We start from the raw sequence: 17,969 nt of genomic DNA on the forward strand, positions 1-17,969 counted from the left end.
GTGGCTGCAGTGGGTGATGCTGGGGGTGACACCTGGGGTCCTCTGTCAGGACAGAAATAGATTTGGGGGTTTGCTTTGTTTTAGTGGTGGGTTTTTTTTTTGGTATCTCTCTTTCGTGACTAAAGATAAGCCCAGGCAGGGTGTGTGCCAGGGCAGGTCGGGTCTGCCTCTGCCCCTTGCCCTGCAGCGGGACTCGGGAGTGAAGGGAAAGGGGTTCCCCCTGTGGAGGGCTGGCACAGCACCGGGGTTTGGGTATTGCAGCTGTGCTGGGGCGATTTGCTGGGCTGGGGTCAGTGGCTGGTGGAGTTCAAGCAGCACAGCATCCCGCCGACGCGGTGTTCAAGTGCAGAACCACCCCCTAAAATAACATCTATTTTCTAGAAGGGGAAAAAAAACCTGGGAGATGGGAGCCTTAATGATATCCTATTTTCTTTATGGACAGAAATTACTTTCAATGAGCAGAAGAGCTGCTCTTTTTGCTGAGGCACCGTATAATTTTAAGAAGAAAAATCGAGAAGGGTCTGAGGAGCTGTGGTGAGGTCTGGTGGAGCAGAGGCACAGCTTGGGGAAGGCTTGTTCCCATTGCCCCAGCAGCGAGGATGGGGCAGGGCTGGGGGCACTGACCCTCCCTGTGCAAAGAGGGGAGCGTTTGGAGCCCTGAGGCTGCTGCTACTGCTTGGTACCAGCTGCGCCAGCCGGGACGGGCAGCGGTGCTGCACCAGCCCCGGGCACGTGGGCACCGGTGGGAGCGGGACCAGCCGGAGGGGTCGTTCTTGGCTCGTCAGCTCCCAGCAGTGTCGGGGCGTGTGCTGCACCCAGGGTCCTCCGCGAGTCCTCACATGGCCACTCACGGTGCGTTTTGTTGCAAAACACCCTCCTGCGTGTGGAACCGCCGCGGTCAGCAGGTGACAGATGAGGACAGTGGCCAGAGGATGGGTGGCTGGGGAGCGGCAGGGAGTGCTTGCTGTGGGAGGTGAGCAGCGGCAGGGGCACAGTCAGCCCTGCCTCGGCCAGCCCCAGGGCTGGCTGGGGATTTACAAAATCTAGCCAGTCCCAACGTCTCCCCCCTATCTCCGGCAAGCAGGCGGGAGCGCTTCCCTCTTCGTGGAAGGGCCGTTATCACCCCGGCTGCCCCCGGAGACACCCAGTCCCGCACAGCATCCTTGCTGCACGTTTCAAAGCCTGCCCCGGGCAGAGGAAGCTTTCCCAGCAGGAGAATGGTGCTGGCAGCTTTGAGGACTTGGGGTGTTTGAGCCATTTCATCTGGTAAGCCTTACCTATATAAAATTTCAGGGGGGGTTCTGGCACAGCTCCACTGATGTTTGAAAGCTGGGGAGGGACTTTTTAGGGTGTCGGGTAATGGTAGGACCAGAGGGAATGGATTAAAACTAGAGATGGGTCGATTCAGACTGGATGTTAGGAAGAAGTTCTTCACCATGAGGGTGGTGAGACCCTGGAACAGGCTGCCCAGAGAGGTGGTGGAAGCCCCATCCCTGGAAGTTTTTAAGGCCAGGCTGGATGGGGCTCTGAGCAAGCTGATCTAGTGGGAGATGTCCCTGCCCATGGCAGGGGGGTTGGAACTAGATGATCTTTAAGGTTCCTTCCAACCCTAACAGTTCTATGATTCTGTGTTTCTGCCCTGGGAGACTTCACTTGGTGTTTGGCTGGGCACTTTCCTCTCCGTGGCTTGCTGGAGGTATTTGCGTTTGTCTGGGGGTTTATTACTGCAGAGAGCCCAGCTATAGACGGAGGCAGTGAGCTGGGATCCGGCCATGCAAACGCCACTTCCCGGCGACGTTGGAGGCGGCGCAGCAGCGCGTTCTGCTCCTGCGCTACCCAGGCCCATATGTTAAAATGTTGTTGTTGCTGTCAAAACAGCCTTCACATATTTAAAGCTAGATTATCCACAATTACATCTGCCCAGAGGACTCAGCGACCCCACGTGGGTCTATTTTTAGCTCTGTTTCAGAACTAATAAACTGTGCTGGTTTATATATCTTTCCTCCTGCTGTATTTATAGCCTGTCAAAATAGGAGCTGTTTGCAGACAATTGAAAGGCGGCTGCTCGGCAGAGTAACGGCCGTCTAAAAGCAAATATTGTTGTGATGTGGGGAGGGCTCCTTAATGGCCGGAGCGATAGAGATGCCATCTGCTTGCAGGTGCGCCCTCCCGAATATCCGGGTGTGCAGAGGACAGGGGCTGTCCGCGGGAGCTGCGGGGCTCACCCGGGGCAGTGTCCCCAGCCGCTGGCGAGTGCTGGAGGTTTGGGGGGGGTTTGCCCTGCTCGGGGTGCCCGCTAACCACCCCTCCACAGCCGTGCGTCCGCTTGCCGCTGGGGTGGGTGCGATTTGGGGAGCGCGAGTGGGCCCCAGCTGTGCGGAGCCCAGGAGCCCAGAGCAGCGCAGGCAGCACCGGTGCTGTGCCAAAACCCGTGGTTTGATCCTGACGATAATTTTGTTAATTACTGTACTGCTCCCACCGGCTGTTGCTTTTCCTTCTAGGCAGTGGGGTTCCGGCTCCCCAGCGGTGACCGGCAACGGTTGAGCCCCATAGTGCGGTGGGGACAGGCGGCTGCCGGCTCTGTGCCTGGTGGCCCCTCGCCACGGGGTGGTTCGGTGCTGACAGTGCCGGCAGGGCCTGCGGTCCCTGTCCCTAATGCGTCTGGAAACGGCCCTCTCCATCTCCCGTGTTTTATTTCCAGTGGGGCACGGGATGCTGTTAGCGGCTTCTGCGCTTGGTTAGCAAACAACAGCGTCAGCGTTAGACCCGTACGATATCTGAGAACCTCACATCTTCCAAAGCCTGTTGTAAAAGCCTGGCTCGTCTCGGACTCCCACCCAGAAGAGACGTGGAGAGGCTTGATGGGTACTTGAATAGGTCAGAGCTGCATTCTGTGAAGACTCAAAGGTCACTCCGTTCAGACACTGTCCTGTCTCGTTCCTCTCAAATGTTAGCCGGCGATTGCGACAGCTTCTTCCGACAAGCAATTTGGTGTTAATCCTCTCCAATTTGGAAGGCAGAGCTCAATGTTCTCTTCCCTGGTTGCATTGCTGAGTGAGGTGAGGTGACAGCCAGCTGTCGGGCTGCACCGGGCTCTCGGAAGCAGGGCTGGGTTTCCATCAGGTCTTTATTGGTGCTCCAAAATCCCGGTGCAGCTGTGTTAGCCGAGCGATTCACTCTTCGCTTGTACGTTAAGCTGGAGGGCAGGGAGGTGGGCTGACGGGCAGGAGAGTGAGAACGTGATGGTAAGAAATACAGGATCAAACTCAGGGGTCTGTGTCTGCTCCCTGAGGGTGCCAGTGCTCAGGGAAAGACTGGGGAACGGGACACAGAAGTTGTGTCCTTTCATCTGAGGTGCTGCCTCAGTCCCCTCACGGGCTCTCCGCAGCCCAGGCTGGTGGGAAGGAGAGTTTTCCTTTCGGCTGCGTGTGTTCCATTGCCCACGATCGCTGCTGTGGCTGAAGGTGGCCACGGCGGCTGCTGGCTGGACGTACAAAAGACGTTCCCTTGACCATGGCGCTGCTGTGTCGCTGTGGGCATCTCTCCTCCCAGAGAGGACAAGCAACTGTCCAGACACCCTGCAGCGGGCCGGGCAGCCTGCTCGTGGAGCCGGTGGGGAGCCCGTACCCCTCTGTCCGTCCTCCCTCGGGTGTGGGTACAGCGAGCGCTCCTGCCCACGTGCGTTGTACCCTCCGCTTCCCAAAGCCCCCGCGCGTTTCATCCGGGTCTCTTGTTCCCGGTCATTGATGAGGTTGCACGGTGCGAGGTGACTTAATGAGGGAGATGGCTGTTTGCCAGCTAACAACTGCATCATTTTCTGTCTTTTTGATCTGGAGCAAGAGGCGAGGAAAAAGCCAGAGAGCAATAGAAACCCATTTCTGAATGTGATTGACTTCAGCACATTCCCTATTGTACGGATGTGTCACTGAGATAATGCCTGTGTTTTAGCTCCACAAATTATATGTCTTTTAACACTCTCACATCAAACAAGGTCTCTGAGGGAGATGAGTAACGGAGACGGCGGCATCTCCTGGAGGAGCCGCCGAGGGCTGGGGAGCTGCTGGGTCCGGCTGCTGCCCGCCATCGCCCCGGGACACCTTCCTGCAGGGACCGGTGGCCACCCCTCGCAGTTCATCACCGGTGAGCGCAGCGAAGCAGGTGCTGATCCCACCTTGAGGTTTCTGGAGGTAGAAAGTGTTTCTCCCTATGCGGCACCCATCCGCGGTGCTGCCCAGGCGCGGGAGCTGCTCCTGCGGGGCACAGGAGCTCACCGGAGCAGGGATTCACCCAGGGGCAGCCACAGTCCCTCCCTGTCACCAAAACACCCCGGCATCAAGGGAAATGGAGGCCCAGAGACGATGTGAGATTTTTCCTGGACTCCCGCAGCAGTGCCAGGCTGGTCGTCCTTGCAGGCTGCCATCTCCCCATCATGCCTTTAGATTAACTCGCCCCTCCTGACGCTTTCCTTGGGCCGGGGAGGGCAGGGGGGGCTGTGGCTGCAGTGGAGGGGGGCTCGGGGCAGGGGGAGCGACTGCAGTGCCGCTGCCCTGTCGAAGGGGATTAGCGAGGCCCAGGCGCACCCTCCGCTTGGCTGGGGCTCCTCGTCTATGTAACGCGATTAGTGCTTCTCCGGAGCAGCCCCTCCCCAGCCAGCAGAATATTCGGCATTGCCAGGAGCCCACCTGCGCCAGTCCCCGTGTGGTGCCGCCATGCCCGGCGGTGCCAGGGGCTGCTGTGCTTGTTCAGGCACAGGTTAAGCAAAACCCTGCCCTGGTGTCAGCGTGAATTGCAGCCATCCCGTGACACACGTGCCTGGGATTTCGGTTTTCAGCGGATGCTTCGGGATGATTATTCCAGCTCTCCTAGGGATGGGGCCAAAGCAGTGGCTTTCTGCAGCTGGGCTCAGGGACACGGGTGGGCATCCCCTGTTGCTGCAGGAGGAGCAGCGCTGGCTGGTCCTGCACCTCTCCTGGCGTTGCCCTGCCCATGGCTCATAAGAGCCCCTGCAGGGTGGAGGGCGGCTCTCCTGCAAACGCTGGGCTCCAGTGAGTGGTCCCCCAGGAACCTGACCCTTCTGCCCGAGCCCCCCCCCCTGCTCCCCCCTCCATTGCCGGGGGTCCCCTCCCTGCTCCTGCATCCCTCACAGCATCCTCAGGAAGGAGCATCGCTTGTCTGAGGTTAAACTTTGTGCCTAATCCTGAGCTCACCAGCTGGATGCCGATGGCAGTTGATTGGAATAACAGCTTCAGGGACGGTCTTTGTTCTGCTCAGGGAGCTGGGGAAGGACCAGGGGCTAAGGAGGGTGCTGGTGGCGCTGGAAGCATTGGGTGTGTGGCTGATGTTAGTTTGCTGTGCATCCTGAATCTGGCTTTATTAGTGATGCTAATGATAAATGATGGCATTTAGTTCACTGATTTGCTAGTAAAATTTAAAGGATCTGCTCATGCTGTAAAGACTTATTTCCTCTGCTGATTTGATCAAATTTAATTGAATGCAGAAATCTTGGAGCTCATCTCTTCAGAAAGCATTCGTTCATAGGGAAAAATACCCCAAATTATCAAGAATATGATTTCCATGTAATTGTGGTGCTGTCACAGGCATGACTACCTTGTGGCGTGTTTAACCATCAGGAGTGATACAGTCTCTCAAGGGAGCAAACTGGGCAGGGGCTGGTGCTGCACCGGGGCTCCCCACGCGCCTGCCTTCCCCCCTCTGCCCCTGACTCACCGCCCGGCTTTCTCTGGCTCCCTTCGCCTCCCCCGGCCACCTTTTTCCTGTCTGCACAATGGATTTGGTTTGTCACGGAGTGAGCTGGCCCCGCGGCGTGCCGAGGAGCCGTGTGGGTGCCGCTCTGCGGGCCGGCGCTGAAGCTGGGGGGCGGCTCAGCACCACAACACCACTCTCGTGCCGAGGTCCCGGGGTGCGTGTGCTGGGGAGGTGCTTTCTGAGAGCTCCTTGTCAAAGCTGTGTCTCTCTGGGGGCTGCTGAAGGAGGAATGGTTCCAAAAATAAAACCATGAGAACCTATAGATAGACATATAGGTGCACGTATGTAGATATCTGGGGATATGTAGACAGAAAGATACCTGTACATCCTCCTGCATAAGGCGGATCCAGCCCTCTCAGCGCCCTGGACCATCAGCGATGGTTTTATGCTGAACACAGACCGGAGAAGTGCAGGTTCCCATCTGACCCTGGTGTTTGCGCTGGCGAGCGGTGCCGCAGGAGCCCTGTGTGAAGAGCTCTGCTCCTGTTTGCGTGGCCGCGCTCAGGCGCCGAGGTTTTCTTTGCAAGTCACGATTATCATTTTGGTAATGATAATCCTCCCGGGCTGGGTGAGCCCTCACTGCCACGGGTCGCTGCGGCTCCCGTGGCGCTGCCAGCTGCGTGCAACTGATGAGCCCCGAAAGGCAGAATGTGCACTTTGGGTGACGCTTCATCCTGAGCAGGCTAATTAAGTGGGAGGGGACTGGGGGGGGCACTTCTCGTTAGGCTTTTTTCTTATTAGTCCCCTCAGGGAGGGGGGGACTGGTGCATCCCTGCCCTCGGTGGGAGCTGGGGCTGGCGTTGGCTTTCCTGGTGTGTGCCCATCCTGCCCTGCCCGGAGCGGGGCCACCAGAGGAAATGAGTGAGTGGATAATTTGCAGCTCATCTAATTAAAAGGCTGTGGTTTCGAAGGCTGGTCAGGGAAGTGGCGCTGAATGAGCTGCTCGCCACTGTCTGGGGACGAGGCCCCCGTACCGGTGTGTGCCAAGTGCGGGGGCGAAGGGACTGGCCCCCATGGACCTGGGGGGCATGGTGGGAGCGGGGGCACATCGCTGGCTGCGGCTGGCGGAGCGGGCACAGACGAGACCCGGGCTCTGCTGTGCAAATCCCAGCAGCTCTCGCGCTTGAGCAAACAGCCATTCGTTTGACCTCCCGCCAGCCTGTTAAGTAGGCAAATATTTGCTGCTTCCTCCTCTCGGCCGCTCGGCGGAAGGGAAGGGGCGATGGAAGGGGCATCGTGCCGGTCGCACGGCGGGCAGGTCCCCTGCGGTGGTACAGGTCGCCTGTCTGGGGCACAAATAGCCCCGTTGTGACATCCACTTTCAGTCTTTTGTGCTCAAAGTTTAATTGCTATGCTAACACAGAGATACCTTAGTTTATACTCTGCTATTGCCATGTACAGCGGCCTCAAAGGGCTGCTGGTACCACCCTGTGCAGAAGTGTTCAGCCGGATTTCGTGGCAAAACCCTTCCATCCTGCTCCGTGCTGTCCCTCAGAGCCCATCCCATACACAGCCACGCCTGATCCCTGGTTTTCCACCAGTTTTTATTATATCAGTTTGAGTGCTCTAAGAAACGTCAGCCCACTTCAGGTGTATTTTAAAGCCAGATTAACAAACACGAACGTAGCAGCAGTGACGTGGTGCTTGGCATCATCCGCGTGCTCTGCAGCGATTAACCGTTTCGTCATGACACCCTGGAGACTGTACGACCCTGAGCAGGGACGGTGCAGGGAGCGGGTGCTGCCAGCTCCTTCCTTTGCTGCTGCTCCTGGGCGTCTGCTCTGGTCACCCAAAGGGGCTGCGTAACTTGCCGGGGCTGGGATCCGTTGGGATCCATTCACTGTGGACTTTTATAATTTTTTAAATTTTTTTTTTTTTTTTTTTTTTAGTACTGGTGTGTGCTCAGAGGTGCTGGGAGGTGCTTTCGGTGCTGCTGCCTGCCGGTCTCACCCTTCTGCTGTGCAAACACAGCGAGGGGACGTCAGGAGATGCAGCAAAGCGAAAGCCCTGTCCCACCTCCAGGGAAACAGTGGCTTGGGTAGAGGGTGCAGCCAAAACGGGGTCTGGGGCTTGCTAAGCCCCCCGTTATTTTTAGGTCGCCTTTTGTGATCGCTGTACATACTGAGGTCCCTTGTCTCTGAGCCCCTCTAACTGCAGAGTGGGTGCCCGGGTGCCCCCATGCTGCCCTCTGCCCCCCCCCCTGCCCAGCCCCTGGCTTGCCCCCCCAGCCCTTTTGGCCCTTCCGATGGCTGTCAGACCCTGCCAGCGGTGCTGGCTCCTTCTTCATGGGGGGCAAGGCCTGGCTGAGCCATGGCTGTCTTCTGCAGCGAGGGGTCGTTCGCTCATAATGAATTTTCGTTTGTTTGCTGTGGCTTTGATTGCTTTCCCTGCTTTTTTCCTGGGAAGGCTGATAATTGCGCCAGGGAGATGGAACATCGCGGGCCACGCTCAGCCCCACCTCAGGCAAAAGGTCGATGCTTGTGTGACGGGGACAGGCTCTGGATGGGGGACAAGCCCATCGCGTTGGCTCCCAGTCAAGCTGGGCAGATAAATTCCTTTTTGCACGTCATCAACCCTGTGGTTCCGTGCGGCGGCAGCGCCAGGGCACGGGGGCTGCCAGGGCCTGGGCAGCGTGGTGCGGTGGGGCAGCCTCGCCGGCGGGAGCCGGGAGAGCTGGGTCTGCCCCGACGCATCAGCCCCTCTCCCATCACCCTAAATTGACAAGGTGCTAATGTCGCTGGTGCCGTATCGCACTCGTCTCGCGCCGTTTCAGGAGATAAAACTGCTGTGTTCTGTCTCTGCGCTGCCTATACGGGGGAGCCGGCTTTGTGCTTTCTTGGTATTTCCTCTATGTCTTCCTAACCGAAGCCGTAAAATAAATCTCTGATCACCTTACGTAGGGCTGGATGTAACATAATCTAAAGCTCTATTTCTCATGATACTTCTCTAAAACTGGATGCACTCTTATCCTCTTCCTGCAGCGCCGCTTGAAACGCTATCATCGCTTTCTCCCGAGTTTGCAAGCTCCCAAATCCTTTTCTTCCCATGCCAGGGAAATTGGGATGTGACCGCTCCTTTGCGGAGAATCGGTTACTATTTTTGTCTCTCAGTCCGTGCTGCTTCAGCTCCTTTTGTTCCTCTCTGGCTCCTGGTTCCGGTTGCTGGTGCAGACGCCCCCGCTCCCAGCTCTCCCACCTGGGCAGTGTGGGTGCCCGCGTCCCCCTCGGGTTGGGGGAAGCACCCACTGGGGTCTATGGGTGATGCTGGGGGTGGTGGGGAAAGGGACCCGGGGGTGCTGGGGAAGGGTCCTAGGGATGCTGGGCAAAAGTCCCTGGGGTGTTGGGGAAGGGTGCCTGGGCAGAGCTCTTGTCGCCCCGTCGGCCGCCATGGCTCAGGCACGGGGCTGCGGGGAGGCCATGCCTCCAGCTTGGCGGTGGCAAATGCCTGGCATAATTCGTGTATTTCTGGCTCTGTCCCTCGTGAGCGAGGGAACCAGAAATATCTCCCGCAAAGGGAGGCGCAGAGGGCGGCGGGGCCTCATCCTGCACCGTCTGAGGAGGCAGCGCCGTGGCTGCGTCCGGAGGAGCCCTGAGTTGGCGGAGCCGGGCTGGGCTGTGCGTGCCGCTCAGGTGCGAGCCTCAGGGAAATGCACCCGTGGGCGGCTCGGGAAGGTCGATGGGCTGCTCTGACCCAGGGGGTGATTTCATCTCCCTGCAGCATTAATGGAAAAGCCAAAGTTATTCCATAAATGTGTGGCTTCTTAATAATATTAAGTGTCATTTATTCACAGGAGATTCGGTAATATCAGGGATGAAGGCTTGATCTTGTCACAATCTGGTATTTTCAGATCCTTCTTTCTTAGCAGAATGGCCAGAAGAAAATGCCAGGCTTTGCATAAATGAGCCAGCCACCCAGGTGATTTATTAATCACGGCGTGTAATTGTCCTAACCTGCCGTGAGCTCTCACCAGCCCCCGGGGACCCGGCTTCCTAGTCAGCTGCCAAACTGTTTTCTCTGAAGCAAAAACGTCAGGCCATTTTTAAAGAGATATTTATTTCTTCATAAAACAGCGGCAGCTGCTTAATGGGGAGGTTATTATCCCACTGCAGAGGTAGTACTGAATTCTAAAGGAAGGATGGAGATTGAGGAGCCCAGGAACGCTGGTGGAGGGAGGGATGGAGCTCCACAGTCTCTGGTCCAGGCTCCATCGCAGACTGGGCTGATCCCACTGAGCTCGGCTCGGCTGCGGCTCCCTCCAGCCGAGCCTGGAAAACCTCCATGGATGGGGAACTGGCAGCCCTTCGGGACCTCTTCCAGGGCCCACCCAACCTCCTCGCTTTTCCCGATTTCCAGTCTAAGCCTCTCAGGCTGCAGCTTTCTGTCTTGGGAGTCGTCCTGTGGCGCGTCTGTGCAGACACGGGCTGGAGGGTTTTTGTGGGTGTTGGCCCCGACGGGGTGTCCCTCGCAAACCTGCAGGAAGGGGATGCTCTGGTGGCATCACTGTGGGAACCGGAGCCTGCCCAGAGTCACCCCAGCCCCACGGAGCTGGGGGACAAGGCATGGGGCTGGGGACATGCGCTGCAGAGGTACGGAGAAGGGCACGGGCAAAGTACTTGTCCCTTGCTGGGATGCGTTTGATGGGATCCTCTCGTGGAGAGAGTCAAGGCTGAGCTGGGGACACACACCATGGCTGATGCGCTGCAGGAGCCAAGGAGACCTGGCTCTGCTCCCAGGTCAGGGTGCCTTAGCGACCCGCAGTGCTGTGCCTGCGCTGGCCACGCGATGCAGCTTGCCGTGCCCGTGCTGGCCATGTGGTGCAGCTTGCCATGGCTGCAGCTCGCCGTGCCCACCCTGCTCCTGCTCCTCCCTGTGTCAAGCAGAGCCCATGGCTGTGAACAGGCTGTGCCGTCCCTTTGCAAGGAGGACCTGCCGGCTGGAGAGGGGAGAGCCCCAGGTGCTGGGGAGGGCAGGCGGGGGCAGGGGCTGTTCAGATACACTGGCGCTGACACCTCCTCTGCCTCCCTTGGCATCCCTGGCATCCTGCCCCGGCCTGTCCTGGAGCCTTTGATCCTGTGGCAGAACACAAGAAATAGAGGGTAGGTTCTTCGGGGAGCCACAGCAGCCACAGATGATGTCTCCGGGAGCTGGAGGTCCCTGGTGCCCTTTGCCCAGATCTCCAAGGAAGCCCCTCCTGGGAAGGTGTTGCCATCACCAGATGGGACCTTCTCTGTGCTGGGGTAGGGGAGCAAAGGAGACTCCGGCGCTTCCCTCGTGGCCCTTTGTGCAGGAGAGGGGGCGGCTCCATAGAATAATTTAGGTTGGAAAAGACCCTTGGGATCATTGAGTCCAACCATCAACCCCACTCTGCAAAGTTCTCCCCTACACCACATCCCCCTAACACCACATCTAAATGACTCTTAAACACATTCAGGGCTGGTGACTCCACCACCTCCCTGGGCAGCCTATTCCAGGGTCTGACCACTCTTTCTGTGAGGAATTTTTTCCTAATGTCCGGTCTAAACCTACCCTGTTGCAGCTTGAAGCCATTCCCACTTGTTCTATCGCTAATTACCTGTGAGAAGAGACCAGCACCAACCTCTTGACAATGTCCTTTCAAGTAGTTGTAGAGAGTGATGAGGTCTCCCCTCAGCCTCCTCTTCCTCAGACTAAACAGTCCCAGCTCCTTCAATCGCTCCTCATAAGATTTATTCTCCAGGCCCTTCACCAGCTTCGTTGCCCTCCTCTGCACTCGCTCCAGCACCTCGATATCTCTCTCGTATTGAGGTGCCCAAAACCGGACACAATACTCAAGGTGTGGCCTCACCAGTGCTGAGCACAGGGGGACAATCACCTCCCTACTTCTGCTGGTCACACTGTTTCTAATACAAGCCAGGATGGCACGGCTGCAACCGGGTACCGACCGCCCACCGCGTGGCCCCGCGCCGTTTATTGTCTTGCCCTCGCCCTGTAAATTACAGATCAGCTGCACCGAACTCCAGAAGAAATTGATCACGGTGCAGGCTCATTTGCCATATTTGGGTGGAGAAGAAAATGTGGCTGAGGGTGTCTGCTCAAAGCGATTCTCTATTTCCAAATATGAGAGAATTGAACATCTTTAAAAATCAATACAAAGCCACTTCAGCATAAAACAAGAGGAGATTAATACTTAACTTGTCTGGAAAAGGGGAAGAGAGACGGTGGAAAATGTCTCCAGAGAGAGAGACTCAATGAAATTCGAAGCCGCCTGTTTAATGCGAGAGGTAAAAGGTTTAAAATTAAAACCCCTCCCCCTCCATTAACTGGAAGCTAATGAGGTGCTGCAGAATTGGTATAACTTGGCATGGAAATGGGTTCTAATTTCTTTTCTTTTTTTTTTTTTTTTTTGCTATGCCTGAGAAATTTGTCAGACTGATGATTTCTGCTTGAAAGGAAGCAGCCAGGTATTTTCTGCGAGAACAAAGAGATTTGTTGATCCAACAAAAACTTTGTTTAAAAGCTTCGCAGCGCGAGTTGAGCGCTGTTCCCTGCCAGCGGGGATGAGGGGAGCACCCCGGTTTAACAGAATTCTTTCCTCTTACCAATTCGCCTTCTCTCACCATCCCCCCCGTGGTTTGGCAGCGCCCGATGTCGCGCTGAGGAGGCAGACACGCGTTTGGGGGTGTTTTGGGGATGGGTGGGGCTTTTCCTGGTGGGAGAGCAGGGACCCCGTCACTCGTCTGCTGGAATTGCTGTGCTGGAGAGCCCTTCTGCTGCCTCTGCCTTCCCAAGGAGGTCTGCTGAAATACAAAAAACACTAATCTGGGATTTAAGTTTGGATCTTGACTCGCTGAAGCGCTACGCGTGTGCAGCGCGGGTCAGTGTGGACGGGGTGGTGACGGCTGAGCTGCCGTCAGGTTCTGCTGGGGTGAATTCGTGCGGCGTGTTGACAAAAATAACGTCGCGCGTATTTTTTTTTTTTTTTAATCTGATTTACAGTAGAATGCGTGAAGAGATTACAGTGATGATGGGGTTTTTGGTGAATTTGAATACATCTGACTAGCGATTGTGCCGAAATGTTGTGATGGAGAAGGCCGGAGCTAGGGCTCCGTGGGTGCCCTGAGCGTGGCGGCAGGGGCTGGCAGGCAGGAGGAGGAGGCAACTCGGTGCCAGATGTGCTCCATGGCCACGGCGAGCTGTTTGCTTCCGAGCAAACACATTTATTATGGACTTTTCCAGGAGAGCCCCACGCGCTGTTAATGATTGACTGCCCCAGCCCGGGGGGTTTCCAGGCAGCTCCTGCTCCGTGGCCCGTCGAGGCTGGGGGGCCGCTGCTCCGTGGGTGCCAGCCTCCCCGGTGGGCAAGGAGCGGGGGGACATTCTCCCCATCTTTCCCCAGGAGCTGCTGCGGTGGGGTGGGCCCTGCAGCCCATGCGTGCCCCCCTCCCCCAGCTGCCTGTTTGCAGCAGGGTCCCCCCAAAAGCCCTGACCCATCGGCTGTGACAGTTTGCCGAAGAGTTGTGCCGGGGGTCCTGTACCCCGCTGCCAGCCGGGGGTTGTGCTGCCCCTGCTGTAAGGCCAGGCTGTCAGAGCAGAGCCAGGGGGACGCTGCCACGGGCTCGACCAGGCGCCGCGGTGGGATAATTAGGAGTTCTCTGAGGCTGGGCACAAAGCCGCGGAGCATCGGTGGGTTCTGGGCAAAACCGATGGAGGAATGGAGTTTCACCTTCACGTTCTTGTACATGCCTACAGCATGGACTGACTTTTCACCCCTCTAGCAAGGAACACGCTCAAAATGCTGTCGCTAGTCCTGTGTCTAACTCCCGTGAAAATTAAACTTGCAGAGGAGGAAGGTGAGATGGGGGGCGGCGGGGGGGGGGGGCAGAGAGTCCCGGGTGTTTTATCACCATGGCAACAAAGACTTCCAGGGAAAGGTGCTGAGGTTTGAAGTAGATCATTTACAGTTTACCTAATAAAAAAAAAATAAATATATATGTTTCCTGGAACAAGCCGTGTGCCAGCTCCCCCGTGCGCCAGGCGAGCCGGAGGGCTTGTGCTGCCGTGGCGCTCCCAGACCTGGCGCCCTGCGGCTCTGCCGCGGGGAGGGATGCTCATCCCTGGCACGAGCGCAGCGGATGCCTGGCTTGGCCCGGCTCTGAGCCGTCCCATCCGGGAAAGGCTTGCTAAGGTCTGAGAAAGGGCAGAAGAAAACATTTGCAAGGCAGGAGCAGATCCTTCCCTCTGTCTGTATTTTAAAGGGGCTGTGATAGAACTTCACCCCTTTAAAGCACTTGGTGTATGGGTGACGGCAAAGGCTGTTTTCATGGAAACCCCGGCATAGTCACCATCCCTCGAGGTATTTAAAAGATTTGTAGACGTGGCACTTGGGGACATGGTTTAGTAGGACATGGCAGTGTTAGGTTTACAGTTGAACTTGATGATCTTCATACCATTCTGTGATTCTGTGGGTTGGAAGAGACCTTTAAAGATTGTCCAACAGCCCAAGGTTGCAAGGGGTTTCCACCATCCACGTACTCCACGCCCCTGGACTTCCACAGAAATTGTGAGAACAGGGATTTTAAATCCCAATCTGTTCAGCCTTCACTGCACCCCTGAGCCTTCTTGTGATCCTTCTGTTGCTGGAGAAGGTCTAAAGAAGGGCCACCAAGACGATCCAAGGACCGGGAAGCCTGATGTATAAATAAGGCTGGGAGAACTGGGTTTGTTCAGCCTTGAGAAAAGAAGGCTCGGGGGAGACCTTGTCACCGTGTTCCAGTATTTCAAGGGTGGATATAAAGAAGATGGAGGCTCCCTTTTTGCAAGGAATAACATGGAAAAGATGAGGGGTAACAGGTACAAGTTATTCCTGGGGAGATTCTGATTGGGCACACGAGGAAGATTTTTCCCAGTGAGAACAATCAGCCATTGGAATAATCTCCCTAAAGAAGGGGTGGATTCCCCATCTCTGGCCACTTCTAAGGTTTGGCTGGCCACGGTGCTGGGCCATCTTGTTTAGACTGTGCTTTGGCCGAGAAAGATTGGACCGGATGATCCTTGATGTCCCTTCCAACCTGTGATTTTGGGATTCTGTGATTACACGATTCCAGGATTCTGTGCTTCTATGATTGTGTCTGTGACTCTAGGATTCTGTGATTTCATGATTCCATGATTCCAGGATACCATGATTCCAGAATTCTGTGACTCTATGATTCTAGGATTCCATGATTCTGGGATTCTAGGATTCTGTGACTCTGTGATTCCAGGATTCTAGGATTCCATGATTCTAGGATTCTGTGACTATGATTCCAGGATGCCATGATTCTGGGATTCTGTGATTCCATGATTCTAGGATCCTGTGACTATGATTCCAGGATTCTATGATTCTGTGATTCCATGATTCTAGGATTCTGTGACTATGATTCCAGGATTCTATGATTCTGTGACTATGATTCCATGATTCTGTGATTCTGTGATTCCATGATTCTGTGATTCCGTGATTCTAGGATTCTGCAACTATGATTCCAGGATGCCGTGATTCGGTGATTCCATGATTCTAGGATCCTGTGACTATGATTCCAGGATGCCATGATTCTGGGATTCTGTGATTCCATGATTCTAGGATCCTGTGACTATGATTCCAGGATTCTATGATTCTGTGATTCCATGATTCTAGGATTCTGTGACTATGATTCTAGGATTCTATGATTCCACGATTCTAGGATTCTGTGACTATGATTCCAGGATGCCATGATTCTGGGATTCCATGATGCTAGGACCCTGTGACTACGATTCTAGGCTTCTGTGATTCCACGATTCTAGGCTTCCGTGCTTCTAGCATTCCAATGATTCCACGATTCTGGGATTCCAGCATTCAAGGACTCCGAGACTCCATAATTCCGGGACTCCACGAATCCGGGATTCTCGGAGTCCGTGTGATGCTCTAGCATCCTGCGACTCTCTAATCCCCCACCCAGCCTCACGCCCCAGCGCTGCCGACACCAAAACCGACTCCCCCCGCCCCAACTCCCGTTCATTTCCTGCGCTCAACCCGACCTGCACAGCCGGGGGGGGGAGGCTCGTAGCCGAACCCGTGCCCATCGCGGCGGCGGGGAGCGCGCAGGGCGGCGCGGACGGGGACGCGGGCGCGTCCGCGCCCGCGTCCCCGTCCCCGTCCGCGCCGCCCTGCGCGCTCCCCGCCGCCGCCCCGCCGAGGGCTGGCAGCTGAAATCGGCGGCGACAGGGGGGTGTGTGTGTGTGGTGGGGGGGGGGGGGGGGAGGGCGGGGGCTTGGGTTGGGATAAAAAATAGCTGCCATGTCCCGACCGAGCGATAGGATGCATTCCCGGCGGGCGGGAATCCGAGCGGCCGTGGTGCTGATCGGGCTGCTGCACCGCTCCCGCAGGCAGAGCAAGGAGAAGAGGTTTGTCCCCCGAGGTTGTGTGTGTGTGTTGGGGGGGGAGTGGAGGGGTGGGAAATGAGGATTTGGGAGGGGGTGGTGGTACCCCAGAAGCGTGCGATAGGCGTGGGGGGGTGGTGGTGGTGTGGGCAGTCGGTGAACCCCGACACCCGCTGCTTCTCCTTGTAGGAGCCCCCGAAAGGGAGCGTTCTCTCTCTCTCTCTCTCTTTCTCTCTCTTTTTCGGGGAGCGCCGCGTTCCGCAGAAACTGCTTTAACTCGGCTCAACAGCTTTGTCCCTTTCTCGCCTGGCGAACAGCTGACAAACGGTTTCATCTTTCATTGACTAAGCCGCGGATTGTACTTTATGTTCAACTTTGTGTGGCGAGGAAATAGCCTGTTCGCAATATTGTGTTAGCTGGCATCTGCTCTCGCTTTTCTTCCCCCACCTCTCCCGTCCCCCCACCCCCCCCCACCCCAGCTCATTACGGGGAGTTGCTGTTTGCTTCAAAGATTTACGCTGCTCTGATTTATGCCGCGCGTCCTCGGTCAGGGAGTTCTCTCTCCTCCAGGGCTGTGCTGCTCTGGCAACTTTGTTGTTAAAAATAGTAAGAAATATGCACCCAAACCTCGGGGGCGTGCATACCTCCGGTTCGGGGTGGAAGCGATGTGGGCACTGCTGCGGATTGAGGGGTTTTTGGTGTTTTGGTTTTTTTTTTTTTTTTTTCCTTTTTGGTTCGATTTGTAATTTTGTACCAAAACGATATGAATGAAGAATTGATTATCCGGAATCTTTATTGTAAAGTTTCCCCCTGCCCCCCAGTCTGTGAGCCTGAAAAACCAGAGGGAGATGAAGGGGATGAAGCTTTGGCTCTTCCTCCACCTGCAGTTTTGGGTCACAGAGTCCGTACCCCATTGCTCGGTGCCGCTGCCGTGGGTGCTTTGCCTTGGACAACAGGCGCCCTCGAGAGCAGGATTTTAGTGATGCTTTTGTGGCTTAATGGTGGCCTTCCCGTATAGTTTGTGTCTGGCTGTTGTTGTTTGGGATATTTTCTTCTCCTTTACTGAGCTTTTAGGTAGATCACCAAAGCAGAACAGCTGGAACAAACCAGCCCGCGGGTCCTGGTGGTCCTGAGCAGGCAGCAGAGGTGGATGCTCACCTGAGCCGTGGCTGTGCCTGCTCTCCTCCCCTGCCCCGCTGGGATGCGGGGTGCGGGGGCTGCCTTGGGGTGCCCCGGTGGGCTCGGCCATTCCCGTCCCTGCTGTTGCCCCTTGGATTTTGGCTCATTTAGCCCAGGCCTGTCCCTGCTGTAGCTCTGCCCGTGGGCTGCAGGCTCCAGCTGTGGGCCAGCATGTTTCAGAGGGGCTGGCTGGCTTGGGGGCAGCTGGGGCCCCCGTTACCCCCCCAGCGCCCCGTGGTTTGGAGCCTCTTTTCCTGCTTTCACATGCTGCGTGTGGGGAGCGTCCCAGCGCTGGGGAGGTCTGTGCCGCCGGTGGGGCCCGAATGCTCCCGCGCACATCAACCCCGCTGGAACTCGTCGGCCATCCCTTTGCCACTCACACCGGGCAAGACGTTTCCCAGAGCCGTCTCTCCCCGAGGTACCAGCTTTCTGTGAGTGAGCTCAGCGTACGACTTGAGGGCTGGGAGAGACTCTGGCTCTCAGCTCTCACAGAGATCTGCCCGCTGATGGGCGACTCTGGGGGGGGGGTTTAAAATTTTTTTTCCCCACTATCATGTTGAGCACAAAACCAAAGAACGGTGCAGCTCTTGCTGCGGGGTTTACTGAGGACAACGAGAGTCACACAGACATCTCAAGGGGAGAACGAGACCCTG

The 17,969-nt window shown here is 56.4% G+C and overlaps 1 protein-coding gene across 13 annotated transcripts in view; it reads left to right on the plus strand.

Moving 5' to 3' along the window:
* The window catches only part of RAP1GAP2 (RAP1 GTPase activating protein 2), an 81,555-nt gene that overhangs the window by 30,427 nt on the left and 33,159 nt on the right, over positions 1-17,969 (plus strand). For 3 of the 13 annotated variants that reach the window (XM_074593793.1, XM_074593794.1, XM_074593795.1), the window contains exon 1: positions 16,043-16,161. The exons of 8 other annotated variants lie outside the window; for them this stretch is intronic. In XM_074593793.1, the coding sequence (XP_074449894.1) occupies positions 16,055-16,161 (107 nt within the window). In that variant the 5' untranslated portion in view covers positions 16,043-16,054. Of the gene's footprint in view, positions 1-933; positions 1,267-16,042; positions 16,162-17,969 lie in introns of those variants that run through there. 2 more of the 13 variants (XM_074593803.1, XM_074593802.1) reach the window with 2 other exon arrangements.

Source organism: Larus michahellis, chromosome 7 (assembly GCF_964199755.1).
Source record: "Larus michahellis chromosome 7, bLarMic1.1, whole genome shotgun sequence".
Lineage (NCBI taxonomy): Eukaryota > Metazoa > Chordata > Aves > Charadriiformes > Laridae > Larus > Larus michahellis.